The sequence below is a fragment of the Lagopus leucura genome, unplaced genomic scaffold, assembly GCF_019238085.1.
Source record: "Lagopus leucura isolate 7727_CA_CO unplaced genomic scaffold, USGS_WTPT01 Super-Scaffold_100157, whole genome shotgun sequence".
Taxonomy (NCBI): domain Eukaryota; kingdom Metazoa; phylum Chordata; class Aves; order Galliformes; family Phasianidae; genus Lagopus; species Lagopus leucura.
Window position 1 is genome coordinate 46948577 of NW_024962334.1, and position 13756 is coordinate 46962332.

Below are 13756 nucleotides of genomic sequence, written 5' to 3' on the forward strand. Positions count from 1 at the left end.
AAAAAAAGCAAAATTTTGGCTAATATTCTTGCATTAAGCACCCGCATCTAAAGAGGAAAATATATTGAAAAGGGAAAAAGGATGCTTGAAGAGTCACTTAACAGTCAGAGCATGTATTCTGCTTCTGTGATTTTATTTACAGATACTGCATTTTATTTCTCAGTCTATGTGCTAACGCATGGTATTGCTTACTACTGGACACGAGTTAATTATTTTCCTGCCCACATGTCAATTACCATTTAAACAAGAAAACATGCTTTCAATTTTCCACACTGTCACATCATGGTTACTGGAGATAATTCATAAATTGTGAAATCTTCCAACCAGCTGCTCCAATTTCTTGGGATATTTCAGCTGCAAAACACTGATAATGAAAACAATGTGGAGTGCTACCATGGCAGGAGCTTTGGGCAAGGCATGCAGGTTGCTGCATGGGTGCTGCTCTGAGGCTTAGCTAATGGGGCAGACCATACTGGCCACAGCATCAGGCTTTGCTGACCGCACAAAACAGTGAAAATCTGGAAATATTTATACGTAGCACTGCAAGGGATGAGTGGATTTCACACATGATAAAGAGAAAATTATGGGGCCACTTCCCATGAGATGTGAGTACTGGTGACCATTTCAGGACTGAGGTCACAAGGCCAACAGGACCCAGGTAATGTGACTTCCATGAGGACCAGGGGATCTGGGTAATAAAATCAAGTGATATCAAATGGTATTTACACGTGGTAAGGTCCGTGGGCAAAGTGCAGGCACAGATCTTAGATGAAATTATAACCTGTGATAATATATGAGAGGTCTGCCCATGTGGCAAACTTGCAGCCTTGCAACTCCTGTCTACAACAAATACCAGCAACTCCACTTAGAGCACTGCATAAACTGCTAGAAGAGGAGCCATCTGCCCCTTCTGGACACACAGCATTACCCTCTGTAGATGATCTGACTTTGGGAATGCTGGCAGGTGACCTCGGCTAATGAAGAAAAGTCATTAGCAAAGCATTTCTAGGCAGAAGGCTTGCAAGGTGTTGGGAAAAGTGCATTCCCCAGGAGTGTAGCATCCACCTGGATGAATACTCTTGATGTTGAACAGATGAATTGCTATCTTTATGCGTACTTTCATACATAGAGAAATGGGCAATAACACTTCATAAAGGGTGCTCACAAATAGAGCACAGGAGCTCCATGCTTTCAGAATCCCAAACAAACCATCTAAGTTGCCACAGTGTCAAGCCAATGGAGCTTGTTTCCATGGCAGTATGAGCCTACGAGTACTTCTCTGCCCACACAACTGCTCTGAGCAGGCAAAGAATGCATCTCCAATAAAGAAGAGGAGAAAAAAAAAGACTGGAGTATAATCAGATAACCCAGAATGCAGCGATCAGAGGTTGGCTGATATGAAACGTTCGTTCTCTGCATTCTCTCCTCCAGCTTTATTAACTGTGGGATAAGAGAGTTCTCAGAGACATCAGGATAGGTATGCAGTAGGACAGGATGAAATAAAGCGGGGGGAAACAAAAGGAATGGGTTGTCAGCTACCAAGTAAGAGTTGCACAAAGGAAGAACAAAGCCAAGTGTTATTGAATGCTGTATGAATACCCCAAATACACTCCTGCTGTTAACTTGTATTGCTTCCGTATTCCCAACGGGATAATGATGAACACTTCTTCACAATTATTTTCCAAGCATTAAGGTGAGACTGTTGTCTCTGGCACCTTACCACCTTGCATTAGCAAACAGTCCCAGAGACTTTGATTAGTTTTTAACTGTTTAAAATGTAATATTCATAGGAGTATGACAACCTATGATATTAGGGAATTGTCATTGTGAACGTCATGCCCAAAAGATGCCCACGACATTACATGTGTGTGTGGATCGTTAGTAGTGACATATCTTCAAGATATCTCTTCACAGCAGAGCATCCAGCACGTTTCTATATAAAAAACAACTGTATTCAAAATGACACAGCTGCTTACTCTCAAAGAGGAAATTATAAAACTCAGCAGTTGGAGAGAACCCGTGGTTTGCTTCCACTGGTGTTGCATTGGCTTCTAGAAAATGCAATTCTTACCAATGTTTCTTTTCTACAATGCGGAGCTGAGGTTCCCATTAATCCAGCACTCCTTTTTCAGAGGAGCAAGGCAATAGGACAGATTGAAACACTACCTGCATGACTCATGCTTTATGAGTTACAGAGAGGATTACTGTCTGCCATCATCTCTTGGTCCAGAGCTGACCAGACATATTCTGTTTCAGTCAGTGGAATATCAGAAAGCTACCTTGATAAGGAAGTGTTCAGAGGGTGGTAGGACAGCACATTGTTTCTGAAGAGTGCATTCTTCGTGCATCACCATCAGCTCCCCCCTGGCAGCCTGCAGCTCCTCGTTGGCTTCACAGCTCCCCAAAGGGGTCAGAGGGATGACACTGCTGTGTGTTAACAGCTATAGGGCCCAAGGGAATATCAGGGGAGGGTCAGGTGGGGGTGAGGGAAAGGCTCTGCCCCAGAGGGCAGTGGGCATGGCACAGCTGGAGCTCAGGGAGTGGTGGGACATCACTCACAGACACGAGGTTTGGGTTTGGTGGTGCTGTGTGCAGCCAGGATTTGTGTCCCGATGGGTCCCTTTTCAAGTCTGGACACTGTGGATTCTCTGGAGAAGAGGGCTTGGATGTCCTGTCTGTGTGTGCTAACCACTGGGGGGCACTGAGCAGCGCCCAGAGCCAGCACACACAGCAATGGGCACAACTGAAGCCACAGGAACTCCCAGGGAGAGGTCAGGGAGCTCTTTCCCATCTGTGCAGGTGAGCAAGCACTGCACTGACTGCCCATTGAGGATGTCTTCAGCACCCAATGGGACACAGCCCTGGGCAGTGGATGCTGTGGGACTCCAATGGGCATTGATGGAGTGGGCGATCTCCAGAGGTACCCACAGCCCCAAGCATTGAGAAGTTTGGGGTCTAGGGGATTGTGGAACTTTTCTCTCCCACCAGATAAGGAAAACCATGAAGATCACATCAACAGCAAGGAGAATTATAGCACCGTTCTGGAGACCTGTTCTGTAAGACACAGAGCTGAAAACCTCCCTTCTTTCCCTGCCAGCTCTGTACAACCCTGTGTGATCTCCCACACGGGGTTCTGTTAAATGGGGCTCGGGGGGATGGGGTGCATAGGGACTGCATACAGCCGTGGAATATGCAGTTGCTCTGGGGGGATGGCAGGTGTCCAAGGGAAAGCTGCCCTTGGTGCCAGAGCCAATGCTATCTCTCCTCGTCATTATTAGTTTCGCTTTCTACACTTCTTGCAACCAAGTGCATTTACAGGAAAAGCTTGTTTGTGGTACCTTTGGCCTTTACCCGATATTTGCAGTTGGGGCAGGGCACTGCCTGGCTGGGGGCAGGGCTGAGCTGCAGCCCCCAGGCACCGCATAGCCCCCTCCCCCCGTCCACCCCCCTGCAGGCAGCTCAGCACCACCACGCCATTCACCACCTTCATCTGCCAACGTGGGGCAGGGAGAGGGTTGGAGTAGGAACAGGGTGAGAACTCCTGGGTTGAGATAAAGACAGTTTAATGGGTAAAGCAGAAGCCACATGCAAAAACACAGCAAAACAAGGAATACATGGAGTGCTTCCCATCAGCAGGCACTTGTTCAACCAGCCCCAGGAAAGCCAGGCTCATCATGTGTCTCATTTTGTCGTGAAGACAAATGCCATTAGTCTCAATGTCCCCCTTCCTTCTTTGTCCCCCAGTTTTATCACCGAGCACAATACCATAAAGCATAGGACATCCCTTAGGTCTGTCCCCTCAGCTCCCTGCGCACCTCCAGCCCTCACCAGCAGGATGGCAGAGCCCTGAGCTCTGTGTGAGCACCACTTGATGGCGACCAGAACATTGGGCTGCTATCACCACGTGTTCCATCACAAATCCAGAATACAGCAATCCATGAGCCCTCAATGAAGAAAATTAACTCTCCCCCAGGCAGCAACATCTCTTTCCCTGGAGATGTCCAACACACAACGGGACACAGCCATGGGCAGTGGGTGGTGGGGGACCCGAAAGGGCAGGGGTGAAGCTGCTGGCCTGCAGCCCCAAGTGCTCTGTGATTCTGCTGTTTGGGAACTGTGGGATTCATTGCTTCTGTCGGGTAAGGAAAAGTGAGAGAACCACAGTCACGAGAACGGCAGCTCCCCCAGCAAACATGAGACATTTCCAGTATTTCCTCCAGCAGGGCTGCTTTCTGCTTTTCCTAGCGTCTCTGTACTTCTTCACGTGATACTTCACCTTCTCTTCCGTTAATTGGGAATCCAGGTACATCTCATTGCTGTAGAACTTGCCCTCATTCTCCTGCATCATTTCCTGGATCTTCCCCATCAGCTGCTGGGCCTGCTGGTCCCGCTCAGCCCCTCCGGCATGGTTGTTGATGCCGCAGCATCTGTTCTCACAGCTCTGGATCACATCACACAGAGCTTTGTTGCCAGTGTATCTCACGTAGTCATGCAGGGACCCGGCCACCAGCTCTTCTCCACGGGTGAACACGACAATCGTGTATCTGAGCACGTCGGATCCAAAGATGTCCTGCACGCTCTGCACAGCCTCCTGGTCCTCCTGGGTGAAGCGGCCCAGCTGGGTGACCAGCAGCACCGCGTGGGGGCCTGGGGAGGACAGCCTGATGCAGTGCAAGATTTCTTTGTACACCTGAGCATTGTCATCCCACGAATAGAAGATGTTGGCCGTGTCGATCACCGTGATTTCGTGGCCATTCCAGTGCCCGTCTGCCTTCTGGCAGCTCAGGGTCACCGGCTTGGGGGCCAGCTTGGACTCGAAGGCACATCGCCCCAGAAGGGTGTTCCCTGTAGCACTTCGTCCCCCCCCAGTCTTCCCAACCAGGAGCAGCCGCGTGGCTGAGTCCCCGTTGTCCATGGGCAGCATAGGAACACGTCAGGTGGATGTGGTTATGCTGCGGGGACAAAAGCAGAGGCACGGGGCTCCAGTTAGTGCGGAAATGGTGTGGTGACAGGAACCCATATCGGTGATGGGAGTGCGGCTGGGGCTCAGCTTGGGGCTGAATGTGGGACTGGGGGCTGCCCATGACAGCGCCGACAGATGGGGTCTGTGCTGTGCCTGTGTGGGCACGGGGAGTGGGGAGAGGGCATAGGGGAAAACAGAGAGAGGAAAAAGGAGATGGGGAGAAGGGACAGGGGGAAATGGGGAGGGGAGGAATGGGGAAATGAAGGGAAGGGTAATGAGGAAAATGGGAAGAGGGAGAAATAGAAAAGGGGAAAGTGGAAATGGGGAGGGCACAAGAGGAAAAGGGAGAAGGGAAGAGTGATGAATAGGGGCAGGAGAAAAAGGAAAGGGGAGAAGTGGGGTTAAAGTGGAAGAGGGGGAGAGTGGACATTGGGAAAATGGCCAGAGGGGACAAGGGGACAAGGGGCAGAGCCAATTCCCTGCCACGGTCACCAGTTTGCCAGGTACCTGCAGCTCCTTCCCAACTGCAGTTTCTAGCTGCTCTGGAGCAGGGTGTGCAAAGCTGGGGGCCTCCCACCAGAGCTGCACGAGTCGGATCGCACCCCATGGGTGCTGTTCCCCTTTACCTGGATATGCACCGTGTGTGCTTCAGCCACCGGAGAGTCAGCGGAGCACGGCTCGTCAGTCAGCAGCAGGCTGCAGCCCTGCTGGGTGCGTGTCTGCGTCAGCTCCTGCAGCGGTGGGTGTGACTTCAACACCGCCTGCCCCAGGACAGTTTGGTGTCACGCTCCTCCCAGCAAGCACAGCTGCAGCCCTTCCTGCTCTGTACAATGAATGTACACTGTATTCTGTACACAGAATGGGCTGGGTTGGAAAAGGGAGCTCAAAGATCGTCTAGTTCCAACTGCTGCTGTGCACTGGTTGCCACCCACTGGATCAGGTTGAGCAGGGCCTCATCTGTAGCCTTGAACACCTCCAGGGATGGGGTACCCACACTTCTCTGGGCAGCAGAGTCAGGACCTCAGTGCCCTTCGTGTGAAAAATTTCCCCAATGTCTGACCTAAATCTCTCCTCTTTGGGTAGATCACACTCCACCTCCATCCACACCATCCCCACAACCTCCCCACTCCATCCCATTTGCATCCATACCCCACTCCACCTGCAATCCCTTCCCATCCATTCCTGTGCTCCTGCAGCCAGTTTTAGCCTCTGCCTCGGGCTATCACAGACTCCAGCTGTGGGGCAGAGTTCCAGGGTACCCCAACCCCACAGGGGGACCGAAGGGACATGGCCACACTTGGAGAGGCTGCAGGTTGCTGAGTAGGAAGGGGACACAACATGCTGCCAGACACTGCCGCCAGCTCTTTATTCTCAGTGCACACAAAGGTTTCAGCATTACCTTGCAAGGGGGATGGGGGGATGCTGGGATGGGGGTGATGCCAGCCCTGGGGCTGCTGTGGGGCTGCAGTGGATACACCCAGGCAGAGTCCTGGGAAGACCTAGAGGGGCAGGGCATGGGGCAGGGATGCAGGACACAGCTGTCCCCTGTCACCACAGCACTGGTGGCAGCAGTGGGGGACACGATGTCCACCCCCCTCAGCTCCCAGTCCAGTAGAGCACAAAACCATCGCGACTCTTGCGGAAATCAGGAGCAGCCACATCAGGCTGAGTTTCCACAGTCAGCAATCTCTTGCGCCCGCGGAGGCTCAGCTGGATGCGATCGGAGACATGGACCTGCAGCTCCCGCTTGGTCCTGCAAGGACACAGCTTCAGCACAGGGCTGTGGTCACCCTGGGGGGCTGCACTGCCCCCACCGGGTGCCCCTTGGGGTAGGACTCAGCCACACTCACGTTCGGCAGTGCTCCAGCAGGACGCCCACCAGCTCACCCACCCGCTCATCCCCCCGAGGCTGTGTCTTGTGTAGGCAGACAGCCAGGTCATCGTGGTTCTGCGTGTGGAAGACCACCAGCTGCGCCCGGCAGCTCGTCACACTCAGCCCCGTCACCTGCAAGGGTCACCAGGGGGTGTCACAGCGTGGGGACACTGAGACACCTCCGTCCCAGGGAGTTTTGCTGTGCCAATGCAGGCAGCTTTACAGCATGGATATGGGGATGATGGAAGAGTCTTCATGCTGGAGAGGGGCAACTAGGCCTCGTGGCATGGACATTGAGACCACCAAGGGTTCCTCACACTGGACAGGGGCAGCTAGACCCAATTGTATGACCATGGGGAGCACCAAGGGATCTTCATGCTGGACAGGGGCAGCTAGATCTTGTCAGGTGGTGATGGGGAGCATGGAGGGGTCTTCCTGTTGGGTCACCAGCTCCCCAAGGCAGGTCACCCCCTCTGCCACATGGGTGTGGGGCCACTGACCATGCTGAGCGGCAGCTCCCGCATCACTCGGTACTGCTTCCGGGGCTCCAACTTGTAGAGGTGCTGGTCAGTGATCAGGATGGCACGGTCCCGGCTCTTGTTGAAGCGGTTGATCTGTAGGGCAGAGCTGAGTGAAGAGGCAGAGCCAGGGGATGCCAGTGGAGACACACCGGCCATGCCGAGACCCTCACCTTACGGACATGGCTGGAAAAGAGGACAGTGCCAAAGTGCACCTTGTCACGTAGAGCCTGCACGCGGTGGGCGAAGGGCAGCGCCAAGCCTGGGTTCTCGCTGGCCTGTGGGGAGCATGGGGTGAGATGGGGGCACTGAAGGGGGCTTGGGGTCCTGCCATCAGCTCCATGCCCTTACCGAGGACAGGTAGTCGCGCACCCAGCCCCGCTGGCACCCCCAGTCCTTCCGCAGCCCATGCAGAACCCCCATGGCGGCCACCTTGGCCCGGATCTGCGCCATGTCGGAGGGAGGGATGTTCTTAACGATCTGCCGCGCTCGCCACCTGCGGGATGAGGGCATGAGGCATTTGGGAATCACTGCCATGGTGGACCCCCATGGGCTGGTGACCCCCTGGCTGTGCTCACACCTGCGGAAGAGATGCTGGCTGTTCTCCTGGAAGCGGCCCAGCACAGCCGGCGGCTCCGGCCATGCCAGGCTCTTGCCAAAGTCGGGCATGGAGCGCACGCCCTGGAAGCGCCGTATCAGCTCCAGCAGGTATGCCTTCACCTTGTGCCGCTTGTAGTAGCCCATGATGGCGTAGGCGGCACGCAGGTACCGGCACCGTCGCCGGGCCAGGGCTCCACGCCAAGCCTGCAAGACACCAGTAGTCACGTGGCCCCCAAAATGCTGACCCTGCCTCAAAATGTGCTTGTGGGACTGGCTGTGTGTCCCACTCCCTCCATGTCCTCGCTCTGGGCCCATGCCCTGATCTGAAGAAACGTGCCAAGTGGTGCCCTGGGTTCAAACTCTGCACCCATGTTGTCACAGCCATGCCATGCTCCATGTCACCCCCGTGTCACATGCCATACCGTGTTCTGTGTAAGCTCCATGCCACGCCCCATACAAAGCTCCACATCATCCCCATACCATGAATCAAGACACCCCCATGTCACCCCCATACGGTGACCCAAGACACCCCCATGTCACACTCATGCCATGCCCCACCACACCCCCATATAACCCCCATGTCACTCCCACGCCATCCTCATGTCACCCCTATGCCATGTCCCTGGCAGTGCTTTGCCCATGCCCATGCTCTGCACCATGCTATGCCCCATTGTGTTGCCCCCATTCCCAGCCTTATGCCAGTCCCCACAACACGCCCACAGCACCCTGCTGCCCCACTTTCCTCTACTGAGCCCTGTCACAGCCTGGTTGGGGCTGAAACCTACAGCACCCACCTTTTGCAGAAGCAGGACAATAATGGGGATGAGCTGCGCCCGCTCCTGCTCAAGGCAGAAGAGAGTGCGGGGCGTGCGGATGAAGACTTTGGTGTGGCCATAAGCCACATCATCCTGGAAGCCATGCTGCTCCATAAGGGTCTGCGTGGCCTCACGGTCAGTGGCCATCAGGTGGTTGGGCCACGTGTATTCACACGTCATCTTGTACCTGGAGACAACGAGAGTCAACACAATGGGGTGCAAGGGCTGGGGAATCATTGGGGATCCCGGGGCCATACCTCTGCAGGAAGCGGTCGTAGGGCTGGCGGTAGGCGAAGCCGGCACGGCGCACACGCACGTTCTCTAACAGCCCCAGATAGGCGACCTGGTGCCGGCACCGCTCCTCGTCGAACAGCACTGGAGACTTCTGGTCATTAGGCTTGATGCAGCGCACATAGTATGGCTCCTGTGGGCACGCAGTGGGGATGTCAATGTGGGGACACATGGTGGCCCCATCAAGTGGTCCCAAGCCCACAAGTGTCCTGGGCTGAGGACTCCTGGGGCTTGGAGTTCACTGGGCATGGCTGGCACGGGGACGGGGCAATTTGGTGGCTTGGGGATAAAGCCACGTGGCTCATGGACAAACCTGCATGGATTTGGGACATGCTCAACTGGCTTGGGGACCAACAAAACTGGCATGGAGACATGTCTAGCTAGCATAGGAACATCTCTGCTGCATGAGGACATGCCTGACCGGCTTGGGGACATACATGGCCAGTTAAGGAGCATGCCCATTTGGCTTGGGAGCATATCTCGTTAATACTGGGTCACACCAGGATGTTTTGGCGACATGCAGGACTGCCCTAGGGTCAGTACCTTGGAAGCAAGGTTTTCCACCAGGGCCACAATGGAGTTCTTGAAGAGCGTGGCGGCGGTCAGTGGGCGCTTGGTGACCTCAGTGATGCTCTGCTCACCATCGGGCCACATGGCATGCAGCACAGGGTCCATGCTGGGGACAGAGCTGGTGTGGGGCTGGCAGTGCTGGGCACTGCCCCACTTCCCCACTGCCCCAAGTTTTGCCACCCCACACCCCATAGCAGTGTCTCCCTGGCCATACCCTCAGGCCCCCCCGCTATGTTCCCTGTCCCTGGATGTTCCCAACCTGTTGTAGAGGAGCCGTTTGAAGTCCTGGAATAGTGTGTCCTTGTTCTTGTCCAGGAAACCTTCCACGGAGTACCTGAGGTGGGGGAACACCTTGCTGGGGGCTCCTCCTGCTACCATTTGGTGCTGGGGGACAGGTTTTGGCACGGAGGCTGATGGAGGCATCAGTGCCATGCCCCTGGCTGTCTCCGCAGAGGTGATTTGTCCCATTGACCCCATGACCCCATATGGATATCCATAGCTCCTGATGGGCGCTCATATCCCCATGGCCCCAAATGATCCCCCCCATAGACTCTCATGGTCCCCAAAGGTCTGTGTTCCACTACAACCCCAAACAGTCTCCTCCGGTTCTTCATGAACCCCCACAGCCCAATGGCTTCCCCATGCTCCCATAATGCTCCCCAAGGACCTGTCCAAGGTCCAGTGGTCAATCATACACAAGCTAAGACCCTTCACAGTTCTCCAAGGCCTCATAGTTGACCACAGACTCCTATAGACTTCCAAGAAACACTATTACCCCTGGTCATCCCAGATGGTCCTCCATGCTTGCCTAAAGTTCTCCATGGTCCCAAGGCCGCCCATGGATGCTCATAGTCCCTACTCACACTCCTAACGGTCTAAATGACACCACCACTCCTGAGTACACCCCCCCCAGTTTCCAATGGTTCTCCATGGACCCATGATCAACCATAAACCCCTAAGAGCCACTAATAGCCCCGTAGTCAACCATAAATCCCAAAAAGACCCCCTACAGCATCATGTCCTCCATGATCCCAAATGGTCCCTCATGTCCTTCCTAAGTCCTCCACGGCCATAAGACCCCCTGTGTTCTTCCCTGGCTCCCCACGGCTCCTCACGTGACATCTCCAGCGTAGTGCTTGATGCGGAAGTCACGGTCAAACTCCATGGTCTTGTCGGTGGGGCAGAGCTGGGGAGCAGAGGGTGTCAGGCCCAGCTCCTGGCATCGCCCCCACCTCAATCCCCATCGTTGTCCCAGAAATCACCTTGCGGCTGCTGTAGTGTGGGTGATGGCCCAGGCGGGCATCCATGTTGGCCAGGAAGAGGGCATCAGTGACGGTCCCCACAGCCAAGCAGGCCTCATCCAGCAGCGCCAGGATGCCACGGTGTGGCTGCTCCACCAGCTCCACGATAGGCTCGTTGCTGAAGTACTCAATCTAGGAGGGCAGGGGGCACCCCAGGTTGCCCCCCATGCACCCTCATTTGCCCCCTGGCACCTCAAATCTCACCCTGCCAAAAGGTTCCCCATGTCCCCTCGTGTTGCTATGTGCCCCTCACGCTGTGTCAGGTGATGACACCTGTATCCCCCCCAGGTCCCTCCCATGTCTTTGCCGTATCCCCATTTCCCCCTCACGTTCTGCCAGGTGATGCCCTCGCGCTGGTACTCCGCCTGCTCCTGCCTCAGGATGAGCTCGATGAAAAGCTGCTGCAGCTTCTCGTTGCAGTAGTTGATGCAGAACTGTTCGAAGCTGGGGCCAGGGGTCAGGTTGGCCACTGTCACCTGGCCCCACACCATGCCCCCTGGCCACCGTGCCATTCTGGTCCCATCTTTCCATATGCCCTTCTCAAATCATCCCATCCAGTTGTGCCTCCCAAGACTTGTGCCCTCCATGTGTCTCTCCTGGGTCCCATCCCCTCTATATTTCCTTCCCAAGCCATCTCTTTGTGTCACTCCTAGGTGTCCCTCTCCCTTCCCCACGTCCTTCCCATCCCCAATCCTTTCCACATGTCCCTTCCAAGCTCTGTCCCATCCATGAGTCCATCCCAAGTGTCCCCATCCCTTTCACATGTCCTTTCCATCCCCAACATCTTCCATATGTTCCTCCCAAACTCTGTTCCTTCCATACATCCCTCCCAGGCGTCCCCCTGTCCTCTCTACTTGTTCCTCTTGGATCCCTTCCCCTCTGTGTGTCCTTCCCAAGCCATCTCCTCCACGTGTCACTCCCAAGCCCCGTCCCCTCCACGTGCCCCTCCCTGGTGTCCCCTCATCTCAACCGCATCCAACTCATCCCCAGTCCTCTCATGTCCCCTCCAAGTGTCGTCTCCTCCATGTGCCTTTCCCATCCCACAGCTTCTTTACATATACATTCCACCCTATCCACCTGTACCTCCATTCCCATCACATGTCCCATTCCCCGTCCCCTTCCAGCCCGTGTCACCTGTTGGTATCAAAGATCTCGAAGCCATAGATGTCCAGGACTCCGATGACGGTGCTCTTGCCATGCTGCCGGACATCGTAGCCACGTGCGGTGATGCTGGCATTGATGCGCCCTACGATCCATCCAAAGAGCCGTTCATAGATGGCCTGGGGACAGGGGAACCACGGTCACCTCGGGGGCACGGTGTGGGATGGTGGGACCCTGTTGCCCTCTCCTCACCTTGGCACAGGCATCCCTGCCATAGGCGGCCTCGGTGGGGCTGTGACCCTTCGTGATGAGCTCCCCACCTCCCGTGGCCACAGTGCGGGCCAGCAGTGCCTGGCGGAGCTGCTCCGGTGTTGTTCCTGTCAGCTGGGCCAGCACAGCCAGCTGCTCCACTGCCTCCAGCACCGCCACCTCATCGTCTGCCACGAACCTCACGTTGCCCTGGGGACATCGTAGTGATTGCAGGGGATGGGGATGGCACCGTGCCTGCCGACAGGGCATGGATCGGCAGCCCTGCTATGGGTTGGGGTCCCAAATCACACTTGAGGTGTCCTGGCATCATTGCTTTGGCTGGGCTCAGGCATATGGGGTCATACTGGTTTGCTTTGAGCTGTACTAGTTTGCATTGGGCTGTGCTGGGCCATGATGAATTGAGTTGTGCTGCTTCACACACCAGGTTATATTGGATTTAATGGGCTGTACTGGTTTGCCTTGGGCTGTGCTGCAGTGCACGGGGCTATACTGGTTTCTGTGGGGCTTACTAGTGCTGGGATGCATGGAACCATACTGGTGCCCAGAGCTACACTGGTCTGCCTGTGGTAATACTGGTGGGCCCACACTGGCCTGCGTGGAGCCATACTGGTCTATCCGGGGTCATACTGGTGGGACCAGACTGGTCTGCATGGGAACATACTGGTGGAGCCATGTTGGTGAGGCTGGGGCTGTTCAGGTCTGCCTATGGCCATACTGGTGGGGTCATACTGGTGTGGTGATACTGGTGCCCACGAGGCTTCCCTGGAACTCTCACCAGGTGCAGGATGGCTGCTAGGATGCGTCGCACAGCGCCCACCTCCTCTGGGGTGAAGCCAATGACTGCCATCGCCTCCTCCACCGCCCGGTAGCCACGCGCATCATCACTGTCAGCCTGGAGGAGGCAGGTGAGGGACGGGACCCCCGAGACCCCCACCCCCCCAGCCATCCCTGCCCCACTCACGCTGCCCTGGGTGCCCTGCTGGGTGTAGCAGTATGCAGTGGGATCCCGCTGGAGGTGCAGTGAGGCCAGCAGTGCCTCAGGGGCTCCCAGCAGCAGCTATGGAACAGGGGGACGTCAGCACCCTGCCCTGGGCACCAGGACTCCATGTTCCATCTCAGCTGGCCCTGGCACATCCCAACCTACCCCATTTGGTTGCCATTCTGTACTTACTCTGTCCCACCCCATCCCATTCACTCTCATCCCATCCATCATGTTCCATCCCATAGATTCCACACATCCCATTCCCATCCCATCCATCCCCTCCTCTCCTACCTGTCTCATCCCATCACACCCTATCCCATCCCATTGCAACTTATCCCATCCCATCACAACACATCCCATCTCCATCCCATCCCAACATAACACACCCCAACCCATCTCATCTCATCTCATCTCATCTCATCTCATCTCATCTCATCTCATCTCATCTCATCTCATCTCATCTCATCTCATC

The 13756-nt window shown here is 55.4% G+C and overlaps 2 protein-coding genes across 3 annotated transcripts in view; both read right to left on the minus strand.

The window, feature by feature from the left end:
• Window positions 1-3546: 3546 nt before the first annotated feature.
• Window positions 3547-5695, minus strand: LOC122189565 (GTPase IMAP family member 6-like). The gene is made up of 2 exons (XM_042888855.1): window positions 5590-5695; window positions 3547-4952 (listed from the first exon to the last, which is right to left on the minus strand). The coding sequence occupies exon 2, from the start codon at window positions 4922-4924 to the stop codon at window positions 4124-4126; it is 801 nt and encodes a 266-aa protein (XP_042744789.1). The 5' UTR covers window positions 4925-4952; window positions 5590-5695; the 3' UTR covers window positions 3547-4123.
• Window positions 5696-6310: 615 nt separating this feature from the next.
• Window positions 6311-13756, minus strand: part of MYO1G (myosin IG) — a 9225-nt gene continuing 1779 nt past the window's right edge. The window contains exons 6-22 of one of the 2 annotated variants that reach the window (XM_042888573.1): window positions 13264-13359; window positions 13078-13194; window positions 12285-12491; window positions 12066-12211; window positions 11261-11375; window positions 10893-11063; window positions 10746-10816; window positions 9890-9964; window positions 9604-9736; window positions 9027-9193; window positions 8749-8956; window positions 7935-8158; window positions 7706-7850; window positions 7528-7632; window positions 7337-7450; window positions 6814-6968; window positions 6311-6716 (exon numbers count right to left, since the gene is read on the minus strand). In XM_042888573.1, coding sequence (XP_042744507.1) covers window positions 6560-6716; window positions 6814-6968; window positions 7337-7450; window positions 7528-7632; window positions 7706-7850; window positions 7935-8158; window positions 8749-8956; window positions 9027-9193; window positions 9604-9736; window positions 9890-9964; window positions 10746-10816; window positions 10893-11063; window positions 11261-11375; window positions 12066-12211; window positions 12285-12491; window positions 13078-13194; window positions 13264-13359 — 2406 coding nt within the window. In that variant the 3' untranslated portion in view covers window positions 6311-6559. Of the gene's footprint in view, window positions 6717-6813; window positions 6969-7336; window positions 7451-7527; window positions 7633-7705; window positions 7851-7934; window positions 8159-8748; window positions 8957-9026; window positions 9194-9603; window positions 9737-9889; window positions 9965-10745; window positions 10817-10892; window positions 11064-11260; window positions 11376-12065; window positions 12212-12284; window positions 12492-13077; window positions 13360-13756 lie in introns of both variants that reach the window. The other variant, XM_042888572.1, reaches the window with a different exon arrangement.

What these genes read in the sequence shown, in the direction of transcription:
- LOC122189565 (XM_042888855.1), bottom strand. Translation starts at nt 4,924, where the DNA reads ATGCTGCCCATGGACAACGGGGACTCAGCCACGCGGCTGCTCCTGGTT.